Consider the following 20828-nt stretch of genomic DNA (forward strand, 5'->3'; position numbering starts at 1 on the left):
TGCCTGTGTTGGCATGGGTTTCCTCCGGGTGCTTCGGTTTCCCCCACAGTCCAAAGACATGTGGTATAGGTGAATTGAATAAGTTAAATTGACCATAGTGTATGAGTGCGTGTTTGAATGAATATGTATGGGTGTTTTTCAGTACTGGGCTGAGGCTGGAAGAGCATCTGCTGTATAAAACATATGGGGGAATACGGGGGAATACAAATGGGGGAAAGTCCATAGTGTTTTTGAACCATACTATAGTAAAAAAGTGTATTAGGGGTTATCATCCCACATGAAAAAATACTATAGTAATTTATAGCCCAAACTACAGTGTTTTTGAACCATAGTGTAGTAAAGATGTACAGTTGAAGTCAGAATTATTAGCCCCACTGAATTATTTGCCCCCATGTTTATTTTTTTCTCAATTTCTGTTTAACAGCACATTTCAAAACTTATTAGTTTTAATAACTCATTTCTAATTACTGGTTTATTTTATCTTTGCCATGATGACAGTAAATAATATTTGACTAGATATTTTTCAAGACACTTTTATACAGCTTAAAGTGACATTTAAAGGCTTAACTAGGTTAGTTAGGTTAACTAGGCAGGTTAGGGTAATTATGCAAGTTATTGTATAATGATGGTTTGTTCTGTAGACTATCGAAAAATTGCTTAAAGGGGCTAATCATTTTTACCTTAAAATGGTTTTTAAAAAAATGAAAAAACTGCTTTTATTCTAGCAAAAATAAAACAAATAAGACTTTTTCCAGAAGAAAATTATTATCAGACATAAATACATGTATAATAATTAAGTCGATCCCTTTTTAAAAATGAATATTTTTATTTTCTCAGTGAATATAGGCAATGTATTTTGATGCATTTAAACAAAACAGATGTATTAAACAGATACGGTTGAAACCAGAAGTTTACATACACTCTAAAAAAATGAACATAACTATTTTTAAAAAATGTCTGATAGAAAATCAAACTAAACGTTTACGCCCCATTCACACAGGGCTTCAGCGTCAACGCTTGACTTAAGGCGTGTCTGAAGTTGGGGCTGAAGCGATCGTCGTAGCAGCGTCAGCCAATGAAATTCAGTCAGCAATAGACCACTGTCTAGCTGGTGTATTTGCATACAGCGATCTGATTGGCTGACGCTTCCGTTGGCGTTTAAAAAGTTGAGCTAGTCCCAACTTCTGCAGCGAACAATGCCTCTGAAACGACGCTGACATATCCACAATGCAGTTGGGCAATGCCTGACGTCACCCATTCAAAGTTAATGGGAAGCGTTGACGCCCCGTGTGAATGGAGCGTTAGTATTATAGGTCCGTTAGGATTACCTTAATGATTTACAGTTGCTAAATGCCAGAATAATTAGAGAATTTTTTTTAGCTTTTTCAACTTTGCCCACAAATTGTCTATAGGATTGAGCTCAGGGCTTTGTGATGGCCACTCCAAAACATTCACTCTGTGTCCTTAAAGCACATTTTAACTTATTTGGCAGTATGCTTAGGGTCAAAGTTTGTTTGTAAGACCCATTTGTGGCCAAGTTTTACTTTCCTGGCTGATGTCTTAAGATGTTGCTTCAGTATTTCTACATAATGTTCTTTCTTCATAACGCCATCTATGCTGTGAGTGGACAAGTTCCTCTTGCAGCAAAACAGCCCCACATCATGTTGCTGCCTCCCCCATATTTCACAGTTGGGATGGTGTTCCTAGGCTTAAAAGCTTTCCCTTTGTTCTCCAAATGTAACGCTGGTCATTATGGCAAAACAATTCAATCTTAGTTCCATCAGACCACAGGACATGTCTCCAGAAATTACTCTTTTTCTCAGTGTAATTATGCAAATTGTACTCTGGCTTTTTTGTTGATTCTGGCTTGTTGATTTTCCCATGTTATCACACAAGGAAGCAGTGTGTTTGAGGTTTTCTTTAAATACTATTCTACAGTTGTGTATTCTCAAAAAATATCTCTCTCATTATTCTGCTATTAAGCATAACAGAAACAAATTTGATTATCCTAACTTACCTAAAAGAGAAAAGGTTTAGTCACATTAACATCTGACTTTTTATAATTGTTTATGTGCCTTTTTATACAGTGTATGCAAACTTCTGGTTTCAGCAGTATATTTATTAAAATAATATTTTAGTCCCCAAACATGTTCAGTAATTCAAAGCTTTAAATACAAGTGATGCTATTAAATTCAAGCAAAATATTGCAAAATAAACGACAACCTACAGAATTTCTGTCCTAAAATTTGTTTTTGCTTCTCTTGATTTTTCCTCTTTTGTAAATTTGTATTTAATTTTTTTCTATAACATACAAATTTGGTGTACTAGTTATTGGGCCGTTATCGTAAGTTTTTTTGTTGTTTATACAATATTATATTATGATTATTATGTGTAATCATGTCAACTGAATCAACTAGTAAATAATCGATTTCTAATTTCTCAAAAGAGCATTATAAATTTAAATGATAAAGTCCTGATGTATTACTCTTATACCTTAAATATATAATTAATAAAATTCTTATTTATCAAAAAGTACAAAATACTGATGTTAAATGTTTATATAATTTAATTGACCAATGTATTTTTTCAGAGTTTCTCTAACATGTGTGTTTGTGTAAATATAATAAAATCACGATACTATCTAAAATGACAACTCAGAATGAAATGATTGAAAGCCATAAACAGAATTAACATCATAAATATAGACCACAAAAACGAAGCATCTCTTCAACATACATGCAAGCATTCAACATCATCATCCTCTCTCTCTCTCTCTCTCTCTCTCTCTCTCTCTCTCTCTCTCTGTCTCGTAAAATGATTTTGTTTTACTCTACACAGCCTCTGACGTATACAAACACACACAATCTCTGTCTCTCTCTCTGTCTCTCTCTGTCTCTCACACACAAACACACTTTTATATAGTTTGTATGAGGACTCTCCATAGGCGTAAAGTACTTTATAAAGTAAAAATTCCTATTACATGACTTTACCCTTCTCTACCTAAACCCAACCCTCAAAGGAAACATGTTGCAAATTTTAAATGTCAAAAAAACTTAGGTATGATTTTTAAGCATGTTGAATTACGAGGAGACAAACCATCTTAATAGAGTACAACTCATGTCATATTCCCATAACCATGTCATTATACAATTTTGTCTCCTCATAAACCACATAAACAAGAACACACACACAAACACGCACGCAAGACTTCCTGTGGGATTATGGGGCATTTATCAAATAGACGAGGAGTTATATAAAGCCATTTGTAAATGCAGAGGGAGCAGATTGGGATGTAACATTAATCCGGGTCTGCATGCAGGCTGACAGAGAACAGGAATTACAGACCTTCACACTGGTCACATCCTCCATCCCATCCCCTTGCCTGGCCTTTAAAACCCTCGGCCACCAGCTCAAAACTGACCCTGATCAATCAATGAAGAGCCCGCATCACTATTAGACACATGACCATGATGTGGAGACATGCTTCATACTGACGTTCTGTTCAGAGTCATGCAAATGATGAAATATTTTCTCATATTCTGTATGTTTTTATAATTATTATTAATAATATTAATAATTCGAATTATTAATCATATATAAGTTTTGCCATTTCACATGAAAAAAATACTATGGCAATTTATAATAAAATCTATAGTGTTCAACCATAAGGAATTGTATATTTCTATACTTACCATCCCACATGAAAAGAATACTATAGTAATTTGTAGTAAAATCTAATGATTTTTAATCCCTACTATAGTAAAGACTTATACTGCTGCCTTATTATGCCACATGAAAAAAATACTATTGTAATTTATATTAAAACTATAGTATTTTGAACCATACAATTGTTATGATGTATATAATTAGGTCTTACCATCTTACATGAAAAAATACCATAGTAATTTATAGTAAAGCTATAGTATTTTTGAACCGTATGACATACATTAAGTCTTACCATCCCACATGAAAAAAATACTATAGTATGTTATAGTAAAATATAGTGTTTTTGAACAATACTATAGTAAAGATGTAGTATTTAGGTCTTACCATATCACATAAAAAAATATTATAGTAATTTATAAGAAACCTATAGTGTTTTTGAACCATACTATAGTAAATATTTATATTATTTAATTTTTAACATCCCACATGAAAAAATACTGTGTAAATTTATGGTAAAAGTATATAGTTTTTAATCATAGTATTGTAAAAAATTATTTAGGTCTACCATCCTACATGGAAAAATACTGTAGTAAATTGTAGTAAAAACTATAGTGTTTTTGAACAATTTTATAAAGACTTTTTAAATATTTTAGTCTTACCATCCCACATGAAAAACAATCCTAAATTAATTTATAGCAAAACGATAGTGTTTTTGAACCATACTATAGTAAAAACATATATTACAGTAAGTGTTATCATTTCATGTGAAAAGCAAAAATATAGTAATTTATAGTACAAACTACAGTGTACCAAACTTTAGTAAAAATGTATATTAAGTGTTATCAGCCCACATGAAAAAAATACTATAGTAATTTATAGCAAAAACTATAGTGTTTTTGAACCATAGTGTAATAAAGATGTATAACTTAACATAACTATAACATAACATAATGTATAACTTTTTATATTTTTTAACATACAACTTCTCCTTTTACCTCAGTAAAGCTCAAAGTGTCTTCTTTCCAATGACATATGATTTGTGTAGCTTACTGTAGTGTGGAACTGTTACTATTTAAAGTTAGGTAGGTGTAAATCCCCAAAATTGACGTCTCACCATCTCACATGAAAAACAATACTATAGCAATTTATAGCAAAATCCATTGTGTTTTTGAATCATGCTATAGTAAAAAAAGTATATTAGGTGTTATCATCCCACATGAAAAAATACTATAGTAATTTATAGCCCAAACTACAGTGTTTTTGAACCATAGTGTAGTAAAGATGTACAGTTGAAGTCAGAATTATTAGCCCCACTGAATTATTTGCCCCCATGTTTATTTTTTTCTCAATTTCTGTTTAACAGCACATTTCAAAACTTATTAGTTTTAATAACTCATTTCTAATTACTGGTTTATTTTATCTTTGCCATGATGACAGTAAATTGACTAGATATTTTTCAAGACACTTCTATACAGCTTAACGTGACATTTAAAGGCTTAACTAGGTTAATAAGGTTAACTAGACGGGTTAGGGTAATTATGCAAGCTATTGTATAACGATGGTTTGTTCTGTAGACTATCGAAAATAAATTTAGGAAAATATTTGGGGAAAATGTAAAAAAGAGGGGAAAAAAATTCAAAGGGGGGCTAATAATTCTATAGCTTCAACTGTTTATTAGGTCTCATCATCCCACATGAAAAACAATACTATAGTAATTTATAGCAAAATCTATATATAATGTTGTTGACTAATACTATAGTAAAGACCAATTCATGTCTTGCTATCCCACATAAAAAAATACTATAGTAATTGATAGTAAAAGCTAGTGTTTTTTAAACCATACTATAGTAAAGACCTATGTTATAAGTCTTACTATCTCACATGAAAAAAAAAATACTATACTAATTTATATTAAAAACGATAGTGTTTTTGAACCATATTATAGTATAGACTTATAATGTTTTAGACTGACCATTCCACAGGAAAATAAAAAAAACACTATAGTAATTTATGACAATAACTGTAGTGTTTTTGAACCATACTAGTAAACACATATTTTAAGTCTCACCATACCACATAAAAAATAATGTAGTAATTATAGTAATATAGTGTTTTGGAACCATTCTATAGTAAAGTGTGTTATATATTATAGGATTTACAACTCTTTGTTAATGAATGCTACAAAATACTGTATTATTAACAACTGATAAACTGTAATGTATACTGTAGTGAACTTTAGTTACTATCTTACATGCAAAATGCTGTGGTCATTTATAGTAAATACTGGTTTATTCGAATCATACTACAGTAGAGTGTATTTAACTGTATAGTATTTACATCTCTTTGTTAATGGATGGTATAAAATACTGTACTATCAACAACTGATTAACTAAATAAATACTGAAGTATACTGTGATGTAGAAGAAATATAGATTTAGACAACAGTATTGGGTATTACATTTAAATTTTGAGTATTACATTGTCCTCATGTTTCCATAGCAACTATAGAATTACCACAAGAAATTAATTCGCGTAATTTACTATAGTATAGGTCAAAGCACTATAGTATTTGTTTACTGTGTAAAAGATAATATAGTTTTTGTCTTATTTATTTATATATATATATATATATATATATATATATATATATATATATATATATATATATATATATATATATATTTTTTTTTTTTTTTTTTTTTATTAAATCTAATTGAGCTGTTTACATTACACTGAATAAACTCATTAACTTCCACGAAATATTTTGAAACAATTTATTTAGTTACTGTTCCGGATACTATTCTAAGACATTTATTCATTTTGCTTAATAATAACTTGTGGACAAGTGATCTACACAGTTGCAATAGCAGGTCGTGTGACTAAGTTAAAACAGCTTAACTTGTTTTAATAAGTTGAATTAACATTAAAACATATGTTGTCTTAACTTATTCAATATATTATTTTTTACACTGATGTTGGGACAAGTAATGGATAGATAGACAGATTGAAATGCATAAGTCTGAAGTTAAAATGTGCCTTTATTCACCAATGTGCTGTAAACCGAACTCATTTGTTCAATTAGTAATCAAAATAAGTAATTTGTATATAAATAACAATATAAAATTATATAGTAATTATATTAACATCAAAATTTGTATTCTGTTAATATTATTATTTTTAAAAAGCTTTTTACTTTTATAAAATAACAGATATAGAATAACACAGATTTAAAAAAATAATAGTGCTACAACACTGTAAAAAATCCTGCTTGCCTTAAATTTTGAAGCTGAATCAAATTAACTTTATGAGTCGATTGAACTTATAATATGTTAAACTGACTTGAATAACTTATAAAACTAAATTAGAACATAAAAACATGTTGTCATGACTAATTGATATAATTGTTATACAGTGTACTTCAATAGTAACAATGTTATATAATAATTATATAATAATAATAATAATAATAATAATAATAATAATTGTTGTTTTGTTTATTATTATTTCACTTATCAAATGGTTTTATAGTGATGCAGTAATTACAACATTGCTAATAATTGTAATAGTTATCCTCATTATTATTATTATTATTATTATTAATAATAATATTGTAGTAGTAGTAGTAGTAGTAGTAGTAGTAATGGTAGTTTTTATATTATTATTTATATTATATAGCCTATAAAATGGCTATAATAATAATTAATAAATAAGTATAGTTGTAATTATTGCCATTACTATATTTTATAAATACATTTTAAGTAGTTTGTGAGGGTACACTTATAGCCTACTTTTAAAATATATATATTTTGAATGCAAAATACGGTTTAAAAAAACATGCCAAATACAAAAATGCACTCCACAGTCATTTTTTTATCAATTAAAATGTCATGGATAGAGAAAAAGATCCAATATAGTTTTAACAATGAGGCAACTTTTTTTTCTTCAAATAATTGTACATGTATCTTTTATAATATACCTATATATTTACACAGTTACAAACACACACACTTTTGAGTTTTACAACAGACACATTCAAAACAAGTAACTTTGTTTTATGCACTACATTTTTTGCCTGAATCCGCAGAATCACACGTGGTTTGCAATGCAGATATCATTGTGAGTGTACACGTGTCCAGACATTAGCCTCTATCCAGTGTCCAGAGGATAAAACAACTCCATTTCCATGATGAAATGGTCCACAATAAACTAATGAATGGCGGCGGATGCTCTGAAACAGAAGATAAGAGCACATTAGTCTGCGTTATTGACTGCGCCTCCACTGGTTAAAAGAGTAAATGAATGTCAGAGACTTGTTATGTAATTCTGATGGCAATAGTGCTTCATGGAGAACCACTGGATAGAAAAACGTATATGTGGAGGTTAAAGAAAGGTCATTTGAGGAGCATTTGATCTGGTAGAAAAAAATAAAAAAAGGATTTTTTTCCTGGATTTTATATGTGTTTTCAAAAGGATATGGAAATTTATTTTAATTATAGAAGTTTTATAATAGACTTAATAGAGGAAGTACTTTTATTTTTATTGTTATGTTAGCAAAAATTGTTATGTGCAAATGAATTGGTAATTTAATGTATGAGTGTTGGTTATTTTAATGGTTGTTTAATAATAGATAATGGTTATTTTTTTTATTTATTATCAATTTATAAAAATTTATTATCACATAAACAGCTTAGAATGTTCAAGATATGTATTATAAGCACATAAAAGTTCGTAAACAAAGTACATAAGTCAAAAAAATTCTTAATTAACTTTTTTTTAAAGTTTTAAATGATTATTAACTATTTGTGTTAGTATTGGTAAATATTTATTGTGAATGATATGATGAACCAATAAATTTATGTTTTTTATTAATGAAAATTAATGATAAATATTAGTTACGTTTATACTTTTCTGCTATTAATCTTATGTGCAAATTGTACAATTGTTTATTTTGTCTAAATTATTAAATGGGTCATATGTTTTAACTTTATTTTCATGAATAAATAAATGAATAAAAATAAAATAAATTATATATATATATATATATATATATATATATATATATATATATTAGTTCATTTATTGTTTTCAAACATAAACTTTTAATTTAAATGGTTATTAAGTATCAGTGTCAGTATTAGTAAATATTATTTAATGTCAATGAGATAATCAACTACAGAATGGATGTTTTTTAAATTAATGAACAATAATGATAAAAAATAATAATATTTACTTTCTGTTTAATAATCATATTTGCAAATTGTACAGATGATAATTTTGGCAAAATTATTATTACCCATTTTCATATATTTTAACTTTTCATAAATAAATAAATAAATGAATGAATGAATGAATGAATGAGTGATTGGATGAATGAATAAAAAAAGAAAGAATAAAAAAAGGAATAAAGGAGTGAAAGAATTAATAAATAATTAATAAATAAATAAACTGTAAATTGTAGTTTAAACTTTGTTTTTGTTTAATGGATTTATTTTTAAAATATATCAAACAAACATCTCAGATAATATAACTTTATTTTTAATAATCAATAAAGCAATCAATCAATCAATAAATGAATGAATGAATGAATAAATAAATACAAATCTGTCATCATATTATACATATAGGTAATGGTGTGTATGTATTTATGTATGTATATTTGTGTCTAAGTATTTTTGCATTCATTCATTCATTCATAAATAAATCACATCAGTTTATTTTGCTTTGCCACTTAAAAAAAATCTGTCTGAGCTGTGATTTGTTTGCCCTTATAATTGATGTGTTTGTGTAATTTGTTACACAAAATAGTAAATAATGTGAGTTTGGTACATTTTAATACAGTTTAGATAGTCCTGATTGTAGAATCACACCATGAACTAAAGCTGAAGCAGCCAAAGAAGAACAGATGCAAGTTGCATCCATGACAAAATCGTCCTTATTTTTGATTTTCACTATTTAAGTATCTTCAGCTCAACTGTAGACAATATCATATTTAGATAAGCATCTTATCTGGATAAAAAAAACACTGAAGTGCACAAAACAATACATTAGCTCCAGCCATTTTTGTTTGTATGTTGACTCGAATGATGATGATGGTGATGATGATGATGATGATGATGATGATGCAGATGATGACGCAATAGTACAGACACTTGATGTTGCTGAAGTTAATCCCTGTACCGCCAAATGCCTTCTTCCTGTTAATGGACATAAATTCTGAAGAATTCATCATGCTCTTTTTTTCCCAGACACTGGGAAAAGAAATTTGTCTGCACAAATACTCAGAGTGTTTTAAATCCTTATTAATGAAATGCATAAAAGCATCTGGTGTCTCTGAAACATTTTAAATCTGTTATTCAAGAACTGAAGGATTAATGAATGAGTTGTAAATGCTGTGCGTTGCACATTGATTTTAACTTTATTTGATTTTGATTTTGCCTGCCTGCTTTGCTGAAAACATTGGTGTATGTGTAAAAATGATTTAGATCCAGTATTTGCTGCTGATTTTCACAAATAGTAGAAAAAAATAAATAAACAACACTCTGAATAAGTTTTTAAAAAGCTGAAATGTTTTATATTTGTTTTATTACAATTACTTTACAGTGCAGGACATTATCTGAGGTTATCTGGTTATAATAATAATAATAATAATAATAATAATAATAATAATAATAATAATAATAATAATAATAATAATAATAAAATGCAACCAGGTAACTACATTTAAATATTTAGAAGTAAAGGCTAAAAGGTCACAGTTGGCTTTATTTATAATTTCCCTCTTTTTTAAAAATTTGTGAATAAATAAAAATGTTTTTAAAGTGCAATTTTTACAGTTTTACATGTTTTTATAAAAAGAATATATGGTTAATAAAAAATGATAATATTAATAAGCAATGTTGACGAGGGTGATGATAATGATGATGATCATGATGATGATGGTAAGTTCCAGTTCTTAATTTTCTTGTAAATATGAATTTTTAACATAAAGAATACTTTAAAGCACTCATTAATTTCTATTAATTAATTTTAATAATAAGTTAATAAAATTTTAGATTAATCTAAATGATATATTAACAAATATTTTAGAGTGAATTTGATAACGATTTATTAATGAACATTAAAAACAACTATTATTATTATTGCTATATTATTATTAGGCTATATCAATAATAATAATAATAATAATAATAATAATAGCAACATAGTGTCTCGTTATTAATAGTGTGGAAATTGTACATTGTACTGCTTCAGTTGAATGGTAGACACAACAATTTAGCCCAAAGTATTAAATGGGTCAAATGTTGAGGGTCAGGGTTTGTGTAGCCTATCTTACCTGTTTTAGCTCCAATTAGATTCAAATTTCAGCTTCATCAACTTGTAGAAACCTGAATAAGTGTCTAAAAGTTAAAAGTCTTTCATCAGTATGTGTGTGTGTGTTTGTCAGACCAGAGTGCTCCTCTTCTCGCGCATGTCCGGCGTAAGCGGCGCGAAGTTGGACGCGGTGGTGTTGTTCTGTTCGTTGAACCGGGAGGAAGCGGGCGAGTTCTGCATCACCACCAGCCGGATGGGCGATTGCTGCTGCGGGGCTGGAGGCTCAGAAACATCCTCTTTCGTCGGGTCTTTACCTCGGCAGTCGTACAAGATGCACGAGATGAGAAAGACCAGAAGTAAAATCACGTAGCTGGCTATGAGGATGATGAGGTTTAGTGTGACTGGATCAATCTCCGAGTAAAACTCCATGAGACCCATGGCGACGCCGCATCCCTGAATCCGCGCTCCGGCCGAAATCTGGGCACCATCGGCGAAGGGCCCTGTCCGGGGATCAGAGATGTGGAGATGTGATGTGGATCTGCCGTTCAAAGACTTTAATCCCTCCCCTTCCAACCTTGGATTCCTGCGGCCAATGATTAAAAGCTGCTCACTTTAATAGCTTAAGCTGCCATTTTAATTTTGCCAGCTGCACATTGCAGGATGGATGGATGGATTTGGGTAAATTATAGAAGCGGTGAAAGGGTGGAGTACATATTTTGGCATGGCCCTCCTCGTGTGCTTTTATTGCACGTCAGTGTGGGATTTCACTAAGTATTGTGTAATGAACGACTTTTAGTTATGTCATTATACCTAAATGGACCGTGACATAACAGGCAAGCCAAAAAGTAGATTTGTGAGGGGTATTTTGGGAACATATTTTTTTTCATTCACCTTTTTGTGGATAACATTAGTTTAATAAATTTTACAAAATAATAATAATAATTTTAAATAAAAATCATCATTACTGTTTATTCCGAACTGGGTTGCAGCTGGAAGGGCATCCGCTGTGTAAAACATATGCAGGATAAGTTGGCGGTTCATTCCGCTGTGGCAACCCCAGATTGATAAACGACTTGGCCAAAAATAAAATAAATGAGTGATAATAATAATAATAATAATAATAATAATAACAAATAAATAAAAATCACCATTACTGTTCAATAAAGATACACAAACTGTCCCTAGGGTGGTACATTTTCAAAAGGTACACATTTGTACTTTAAAGGGTCCATATTGGTTCCTCAAAATTATATATTAGTACCTAAAAATTTTAAGAGAAACACTTTTGTACTTTTTAGGTACTATGTTCACCTATATTAATATGGACCTTTTATGTACCAATTTGTACCTTTTGAAAAGGTACCACCAGTGACAGCTCATGTACCTTTATTTCCGAGAGTGTGGAAAGGGTGTAAAACATGCTGGATAAGTTGGCGGTTGATTCCGCTGTGGTGACCACTGATGAATAAAGGGACCAAGCCGAAGGAAAATTAATTACTTTTCATTTTAAAGACATAATTAAAGACATACTGAAAAAAATATGAAAATCTATGTTAAGTCATAAACGGACTGCATAAAATAGAAGCCACATATTATTTACAATTTAGATTTTAAAGTTATTTTGGAAATGTAAACATAAAAGTGTTTCAAATACCTTCAGGAAAATAGAATATTTTTCTATCATCATTTAGTGTAACAGAAGTAGTCATGAAAAATAATAATCAACTTACCTATTTGGGTCTGTACACATTAAAATATCAAAAAAGTGGTCAAAAATATTTTTGGGATTTTAGATAATAAAAAGTGTCATTCTGGCAAATGGGTGATTTTGAAATGCTTGCTTTAATATGGCAAAATATCACTAAATGATTTTTACATGCTCTAAAATAGCCTGACCAGTTTTTAAAAATATATATTTTTGGTACTATTATTGTTCTGTCAATTATGGTAAACATGTTGTATAGCCACTAATAAATAAATAAATTAATACATTTTTGAATGAATGAATATAAAAAATATAAGCTAATGGTGTTTGAAAACCCTGTCTTTGTTCAGTGTACACTGCAATAATGTTAGCTGTAGGAAATCTTGGAAAAAAAAAAAAAAAACACAAACTAGGGCAAATAATTGGATGATGTTAATGGATGAGAAGAACAGAGTACTTTTCTTCTTTTAATCTCACTCCATCAGCATCTGTTACACTTCCACACACACCACCTGGCTAAAATGTTACAGTTTGACCAGGATTACAGTGTGAAGGAACCAGATGAACTAAAAAAGGACGGAAGTTTGGACATTCAGTCCATACACAACACACCACAAATCTGTCCCAAATCTCAATCTAAAATGTTCTGCTCTGGCCTTTAGGCAGGTGATCTGGAGTCACCAAAAGTTCAGTTCAAAACAGATGTTTGAGCTCAAAGTGTGTCAGGTGAATATTATGAAATTGAATAGATTTGGGAATCTGAGCTCTGAATTGGTCTGATTCTGGATCTAATTGCTAAATGAAAAGTTTTTTTTAAATATACAAAATGCATTTAAATTATTTTTACAATTTGGAAGTAATGATCATTTTGTAAAACAGTCATGACTTGTATTATCTTTAAACAAAAACCATATTGCATCTAATTCACAACTTTGCATTGAGTGAATGTGGGAATAAATATCAAATAGTTTTAGGATGAATTGCACATTATTAAAATATGTCACTTCCTTTGAAATTTAATTTTACACACTAACTACATCAAAAACAAAATGTATATATTTGAAATCAGAATTATTAGCCCCCCTTTGAATTTTATTATATTTTTTAAATATTTCCTAAATTATCTTTTAATAACTGATTTATTTTATCTTTGCCATGATGTCAGTACATAATATTTGACTACATATGTTTCAAGACACTTCTATACAGCTTAACTAGGGTAATTAGGTGCACTAGGTAGTGTAACTAGTGTAATTAGGCTATTGTATAATAAGTAATAACTTATTGTATAACGATGGTTTGTTCTGTAGACTATCGAAAAAATATAGCTTAAATGAGTTAATAATTTTGACCTTAAAATAGTATTAAAAAAATCAAAACTGAACTTATTATTGTCGAAATAAAACAAATAAGACTTTCTCTGGGAGAAAAAATATTATCAGACATTCTGTGAAAATTTCCTTTCTCTGTTAAACATCATTTATGAAATATTTAAAAAACAAAACAAATTCAAAGAGGGGCTAATAATTCTGACTTCAACTGTATGCACAATTATAAAATTGTAAAGTATACTATAGAAACTATTAATTTGAATGAGAGTTTGTGAGGGGTTAACTCATGTTAAGCACTCTAATAGCATTTTTACAAATTATTTCAGTCAGAATCCTTCAAAACGCATTTTTATTTGATGTTACTAATTGACAAATTAATTCATATAAACACAAAGTCAAATGCAAAACCTTTCAATCAAAGCTGTTCCTCCAGCTCTCCACCAGGTCAGTCTGACTATCCCATGATCTGTCCATTTCTCTCCTCTTTCTGCATCTTCTGCAGGCTGCACTGAATGCCAGAAGCAAGAGCCCACCGCTGAGCAGCAGGAGCCCCAGAATGGAGATGATGGAGCCATGGCTGTTGAAACTGTAGGCCACAGCAGTGACTGTGACACCGATGATCAGCAGAACCACAGCAAAGGGAAAAGTACAGCAAGAACACGAGTCCTCCGCTCCTCCAGTGGCTGTGCTCAGATCTGCGGCATTAGGCTTCAATGCAGGAGGATCAGAGCTCATGGTTCAGTTCAGTTCACTGCTGCTCTTTATTGATGATGCCGATGATGAAGAGACTGATGGTGATCATAGTAGCATTTCTGTGATACAAAATACATATATATTTATAGGAAAATTATGATTTGCTTGCTTTTTTGAAATCTTAGCCATTTGGTTAGCCATTCATTCATTCATTCATTTTCTTTCAGCTTTTATTCATCAAGGGTCACCACAGCAGAATGAACCACCAACTTATCCAGCATGTTTTATGCAGCAGATGCCTTTCCATGCAGCAACCCAGTACTGGGAAACAAACCATTACTCACTCATACATACAGTACACACCATTTTGTACACACAAACAATACGGGCAATTTAGTTTATTCAATTCACCATAGCACATTTCTTTGGACTGTGGGGGTAAACCAGAGCACCCAGAGGAAACCCACGCCAACAGGAGAAGAACATGCAAACTTCACATAGTAATGCCAGCTTTTCCAGCCGGGGCTCGAACCAGCGACCTTCTTGCTGTGAGGCAATCGTGCTACCCACTGTGCCACCATGTCATCCATTTGGTTAGTATTTGTTTTTATTTTTCTAAACATGCAATCAAAATAGTCAGTATAATTTATTGTAACTAATAATTTAATCTTTGTTATAGGCTACATTTTGTTTCTTTCTTTGTTGTCTCTCTATGATAATATATTAATATGTAGTTATGAATAATGGAATTAGAACAAGCAATTATGAAAACATAAAACATCAGTCTTTTTAAAATTTGTTTATTAAAAATAATATTCTGACATAAAATCTTCTTATTTAAAAAAAAGTATTTAAAAAGTAATTTTAAACAGTAAGTTACATCACTAAAGTCAATACAGAGCTTTTCGAACAGTATTTAAAACTTTTTTTTAGTAAATTAATCCTGACCAAATGCATGACTCCAAAAATAAAATAAAAATAAATATGAGTTAGCAGCACAACTGCTTTCAATATATTCATTCACTCATATTCTTTTCGGCTTAGTCCCTTGGTTAATCAGGGGTCGCCACCGTGGAATGAACCGCCAATTTATCCAGCATATGTTTTATGCAGGGGATTCCCATTCAGCTGCTGTCCATCATTGGGAAACACCCATGCACTCTCATTTACACACATACACTACGGAAAATTTAGCTTGCTTTCAATATGGTAATATCTATAAAACATTCTATACAAGCATCAAATGAGCCTATTAGAATAAAGTAACATTACACAAATAAATTACATTTTATATTTAATATGCACTATTACTGTATATATTAGGCTGTTTTACAGTTTATGGATTATTTAAATATGAATGAGTTCAAAAACAGATTTTCTCAGTGATGGGTTGCAGCTGGAAGGGCATCCGCTGCATAAAACATATGCTGGATAAGTTGGCGGTTCATTCCGCTGTGGTGACCGCCGATTAATAAAGGGACTTAGCCAAAAAGGAAATGAATGAATAAAAACAGATATCTACAACGGAAATTTTCCCAAAGACTGGTTGCAGCTGGAAGGGCATTCCAGCATAAAACATGTGCTGGATAAGTTGGCGGTTCATTCCACAGTGGCGACCCTGGATTAATAAAGGGACTAAGCCTAAAAGAAAATGATTGAATGAATGAATATAAAACAGAAACCCCAGATATAGAATAAAATAAAGCTTACATGAACTAACACATTTACATATAACAAATGTGTACATTGTTTCTTAATGCACTAAACAGTAGACACAATTTGTACAGTATGGCATTTGATAGGATATAACTTACATTAATAATCATATAACATAATTTAATATCACCATTAAAGATTTACTGACTCAGTGCCAACTAAAAGAACATTAAAATCTATGTTATGTCATTATAAATATAGACTGCATAAAACAGAAGTCAAATATCATAGAAAATTTGGATTTTAAGGGAAATATAAACATGTTTTAAATACCTTCTGGAAATCTATCGTAATTTAGTGAAACAGATACTCCAAATTGAAACAACAAACTGATTCTTGTAACATTTTTTGTTACAATGTGAACATGTAGAGACATCCATTTTAAATACTTTAATCTAATAGTTAAATATCAAAATATTTTAAGCAATTTAATCGATTTACAAAAGAGCTAACTTTTTTTAAAAGTGAAAAATGGTTAACTGCAGCCATGTTAGTAAAGAAAAAAGAAAAGAAAAAGCTTGAACACTAAACTAGAAACTTACCATATTTCTGCAGAGACGAACCATATGTGCCCTGGAATGGTAACCAAATAGAAATGAAGTATCTCAATTTGTTCATCTTTCTATCTTAATATTTAACCCTCTACACACCGACTGCACGTATTCATTGGCCAGGCGCAGGATTGTCCCACCAGCGGGTTAGTTTGTGGGTCACCGGGGTGCCTCGGTATCCGAGGAACAAAAACAAAGCTCTGCGGCGCAGCTGCTAGGCCACACACTCCCAAATTCCCGTCAATTACAGACAGATGTTCAGCCTCTGCCTCTTTCATCTCTCTCCCACCACTAGTGCTGCTGCGCTGGGCGCACTATCTTCTGCATTACTGTGTCTAAGAGTGACCGGATATGTGTATGATGAAGTTTTTATTGGCTTACTCAATCTCTCATTACTCTGAAAACAATCATCTATGATAAAAATATTGCTGTTTTCACGTCAGGAGAGCGTTCGGTCAATATGGCAAGCCGGATAAACATTTAATTTACACTTGAAGAGTTCAGATGCAAAAACCCCGAAGTGCCATCGATAATTTTCTTTTAGCATTTCAGGCTCCTGCCTTGATTCAGAAATTTCACTTTTATGGCAAAGAATATGTTATTTTCATCACTTTTAAAATTGCTTAACATAAAAAAGAGGCTGAGAAAAATGCGCATTGCAATAGAATATTCCAAATGGCAGATGTTAAAATATTCCAGATGACTTTTAAAAATTAGCCATAAGTTGCAGATACTGTCTTAGCATTTAAAAAAAAAAAAAAAAAAAAAAAAAAAAAAAAAAAAATATATATATATATATATATATATATATATATATATATATATATATATATATATATATATATATATATATATATATATAGCATTTTTTAAATCTCAGAATCATTGCAGAACTGATTTCTTGAACGATATTCCTTTGCCACAGCTCTAATATTCATCCAGTTTCTCTAGTAGCCCTAGTAGTTCAACTACACAATGAAACATATAATATTTAAAATAAATAAATAAATAAATAAATAAATATGCAGGCTAGCTATAGCATGAAAATAGGTACCTACTATATTAAATGTTAAATGGCTTGCCGTACAGTCGATAAAAATAAGTCTGGGTTAAAGCTCCCTCCGGTGGTATTTTTAGTGACTAGCAGGGAAACAGTTGTATCCACAGGGAGTGAGTAGGTCTAATTAATTTCTGAATGTGTTGTAAAAACATTACTTGGTATAATATAAATGCTTCATTATGTAACATGACCACTTTAATAAAAGATCATATCTATTTCATCTCATGATTTTAATTTTAATTAGAGTTCTAATGTGTTGGAAAATAGCATTACTTGTCAACTTGCTAAGGTTTATATCATGCTGACTTGTGGGAAACCCACTTATCACATTAAGCTAATTCTAAATTCAATTAAGACCACATGATTAAACAATTATTTAGAAACATTTAACTGAACTGAATCAAAAGTGATGGATACACAAGCATTATGTTTATATATTTTTAATTAATTATTTATTTTATTAATTATTATATGTATTTCATGTTTGATGTACATTATTTACTTCTACGTTTTTATTTTTATTGATATATTATGTATTTAAATAAAATAAATTAAAATACAATTCTATTTTATAATTTAATATTTTGATTATTAATATGCAGGCTCAAAACCAACCTATTGAAATGGGTGGACCTTTTTGCAGTTATTCACCTCATTTTCTATTAAATTTTGCATTTTAGTGACATTTTAAGAACTAATCTTTTCTGGATCAGCTTGTCGAATGGTGATCATAACCACACTTTTTTTTGGTGCACCAAAAATATTTCCTACAAGTTTGTCAGTGCTTACCATGCTATTTTACTAAGTATTTATTTACAAATTTAGATATAAACTGTAAGTTAAACCAGTTTCATAAATATTGTTATGAGATTAATATTAGGCGATGCAGTGGCGCAGTAGGTAGTTCTGTCGCCCCACAGCAAGAAGGTCGCTGGTTCTAACCTCAGCTCAATTGGTGTTTCTGTGTGGAGTTTGCATGTTCTCCCTGTGTTCCCTTGGGTATCCTCCGGGTGCTCCGGTTTCCCAGTCCAAAGACATGCGGTACAGGTGAATTGGGTAGGCTAAATTGTCCATTGTGTGTGTGTGTGTGTGTGTGTGTGGATGTTTCCCAGAGATGGATTACGGCTGGAAGGGCATCTGCTGTGTAAAAACATGCTGGCTAAGTTGGCGGTTCATTCCGCTGTGGCGACCCTGGATTAATATAGGGAATAAGCTGACAAGAAAATGAATGAATGAGATTAATATTTAAAAAAATGAATAAATAAATATGAAAAAAATACTTATTTTTGAATACAAATGTATTATCATCAATCATTTAAAAAATGGTAAAAATGTAGTTTATTATAACAAACTGGCCTGGTCATTCAACTTTTCTTAGTCAGAATTTGACTACTAATTATTTACTACTTGAATTATTATTTATTTCTTCTATCAATAATTTTCACAATTTATAATAGCATAGCAGTCCAAAATTGAATAAATGGGTCTATAAAGGGGGATTTTCTGGACCTTTTGGTGGTGGAATTTGTCTTTTGAACCACCCGAACCCCCCTGGCTACTAGCCTTATATGATGAAACACATTTTACAACACTTTACCAAATGTAATCAGGTTGATGTAGTGAGCCTAAATATAAGTTTTATGATTTTAAATATCAGTTAATAAATATGCAAATAAAATACAATCAAATAAAACACAAGAATGAATCTTCTTGCATAAATATTTAAGCAATAAAATTCAAGTTGTGATAAATAAAGAAAATACAATAATTAAATATCCCAAATTTTTAATTTTTTTTTGATATATCATGATAAAAAAGCCTTTATTTCATTAGGCATAATTCATATATAGTTTTTCATTAAGTAATAATGTTCTAACTTATACGTTTTACATTCAAATTGTAGGCTGTAGCATGCTGTTTCACTATTCATTCATTTTAATAAAAACCAGTCACATTCCAAGACCATGCATGTTTTTAGCTCAAATTGCACAGTTCTGTTACCGAGAGACTAGTCATAATGCAGTCTGGTGGAAATGCCTGAGATGTTCTTCTTTGGTTACATCAACATGAAGATGAAGAACTGTTTATGCGAGATAATTGCAGTGCCTCATTTTCCTGGATAACTACATAAATATTTCCTGTCTTATCTTCCGCAGACATGCACCAATAAATCAGCACAGGACGGGTTTCAAAAGAAAATCCACTTTTTAACGTTTATAAACGCGTTAGCAAAACCCATGCTTTCAAAAAACATTACAAGCGGGAGCTATTGAACAGAGATGAAAAGTGAGGATCATTGGAGCAGATGACAGGGTTCATTTACTTCCTGATGGCGAACAGCGATCACATTTGGTGAGTTTGACAGAAATATTTAGCTCTTTCTTCCCACATGCTGTCGCAGAAGTTTTCACCACGCCGAAGTGGAAGACACGTAACGGGAAGTTTTGAGTCCAGTTTCAGGTTTTTACGGGAAGAGGATGCAGATGTTCTGAGGATCCGCCGCGGTTCCATGAGTCCAGAACCGGAGAACAAAGAGGTACAAAGTATGCTTTTCCAAACGAGTGTTTGTGTACATTGAAGCTTTCTGACGCGTTCAAACTTTGTAGCGTGCCTCGCAACGGGAGTGTTTTGAGTGAAGGTGGGCTGTTTTATGAAAGGAAGAGGACTAATTAAAGATGGATGCATGTGTGATATAAACAGTGTGGTGATGATGGGGAAACTGTAAGAAGATGTTAAAGCATTTCGGAAACATTTCGGGACCACAAGCACCTCTGTTACTGTAAAGTACATTCGTT

General features: G+C 30.9%; 2 protein-coding genes and 1 long non-coding RNA gene across 5 annotated transcripts in view; 1 reads left to right on the forward strand and 2 right to left on the reverse strand.

Moving 5' to 3' along the window:
- Window positions 1–7516: 7516 nt before the first annotated feature.
- si:ch73-256g18.2 lies at window positions 7517–11506 on the reverse strand. Of its 2 annotated transcripts, none has more exons than XM_021480369.2 (2): window positions 11000–11506; window positions 7517–7894 (listed from the first exon to the last, which is right to left on the reverse strand). In XM_021480369.2, the coding sequence occupies exon 1, from the start codon at window positions 11413–11415 to the stop codon at window positions 11107–11109; it is 309 nt and encodes a 102-aa protein (XP_021336044.1). In that variant the 5' UTR covers window positions 11416–11506; the 3' UTR covers window positions 7517–7894; window positions 11000–11106. The 2 variants fall into 2 exon arrangements, with proteins under 2 accessions (XP_021336044.1, XP_068080889.1); XM_068224788.2 differs by lacking the exon at window positions 7517–7894 and adding an exon at window positions 9120–9860.
- A 2839-nt stretch (window positions 11507–14345) lies between these two features.
- On the reverse strand, window positions 14346–17019 carry tmem100b (transmembrane protein 100b). Its single transcript, XR_663093.4, has 2 exons — window positions 16965–17019; window positions 14346–14825 (listed from the first exon to the last, which is right to left on the reverse strand). It is a non-coding gene; the product is annotated as a transmembrane protein 100b (long non-coding RNA).
- Window positions 17020–20343: 3324 nt separating this feature from the next.
- Window positions 20344–20828, forward strand: part of ankfn1a (ankyrin repeat and fibronectin type III domain containing 1a) — a 184338-nt gene continuing 183853 nt past the window's right edge. The window contains exons 1-2 of one of the 2 annotated variants that reach the window (XM_073918608.1): window positions 20344–20385; window positions 20488–20569. In XM_073918608.1, the coding sequence (XP_073774709.1) occupies window positions 20363–20385; window positions 20488–20569 (105 nt within the window). In that variant the 5' untranslated portion in view covers window positions 20344–20362. Of the gene's footprint in view, window positions 20570–20828 lie in introns of both variants that reach the window. The other variant, XM_073918607.1, reaches the window with a different exon arrangement.

The sequence above is a fragment of the Danio rerio genome, chromosome 12 (assembly GCF_049306965.1).
Source record: "Danio rerio strain Tuebingen ecotype United States chromosome 12, GRCz12tu, whole genome shotgun sequence".
Taxonomy (NCBI): Eukaryota; Metazoa; Chordata; class Actinopteri; order Cypriniformes; family Danionidae; genus Danio; species Danio rerio.

What these genes read in the sequence shown, in the direction of transcription:
- si:ch73-256g18.2 (XM_021480369.2), bottom strand. Translation starts at nt 11,415, where the DNA reads ATGGGTCTCATGGAGTTTTACTCGGAGATTGATCCAGTCACACTAAAC.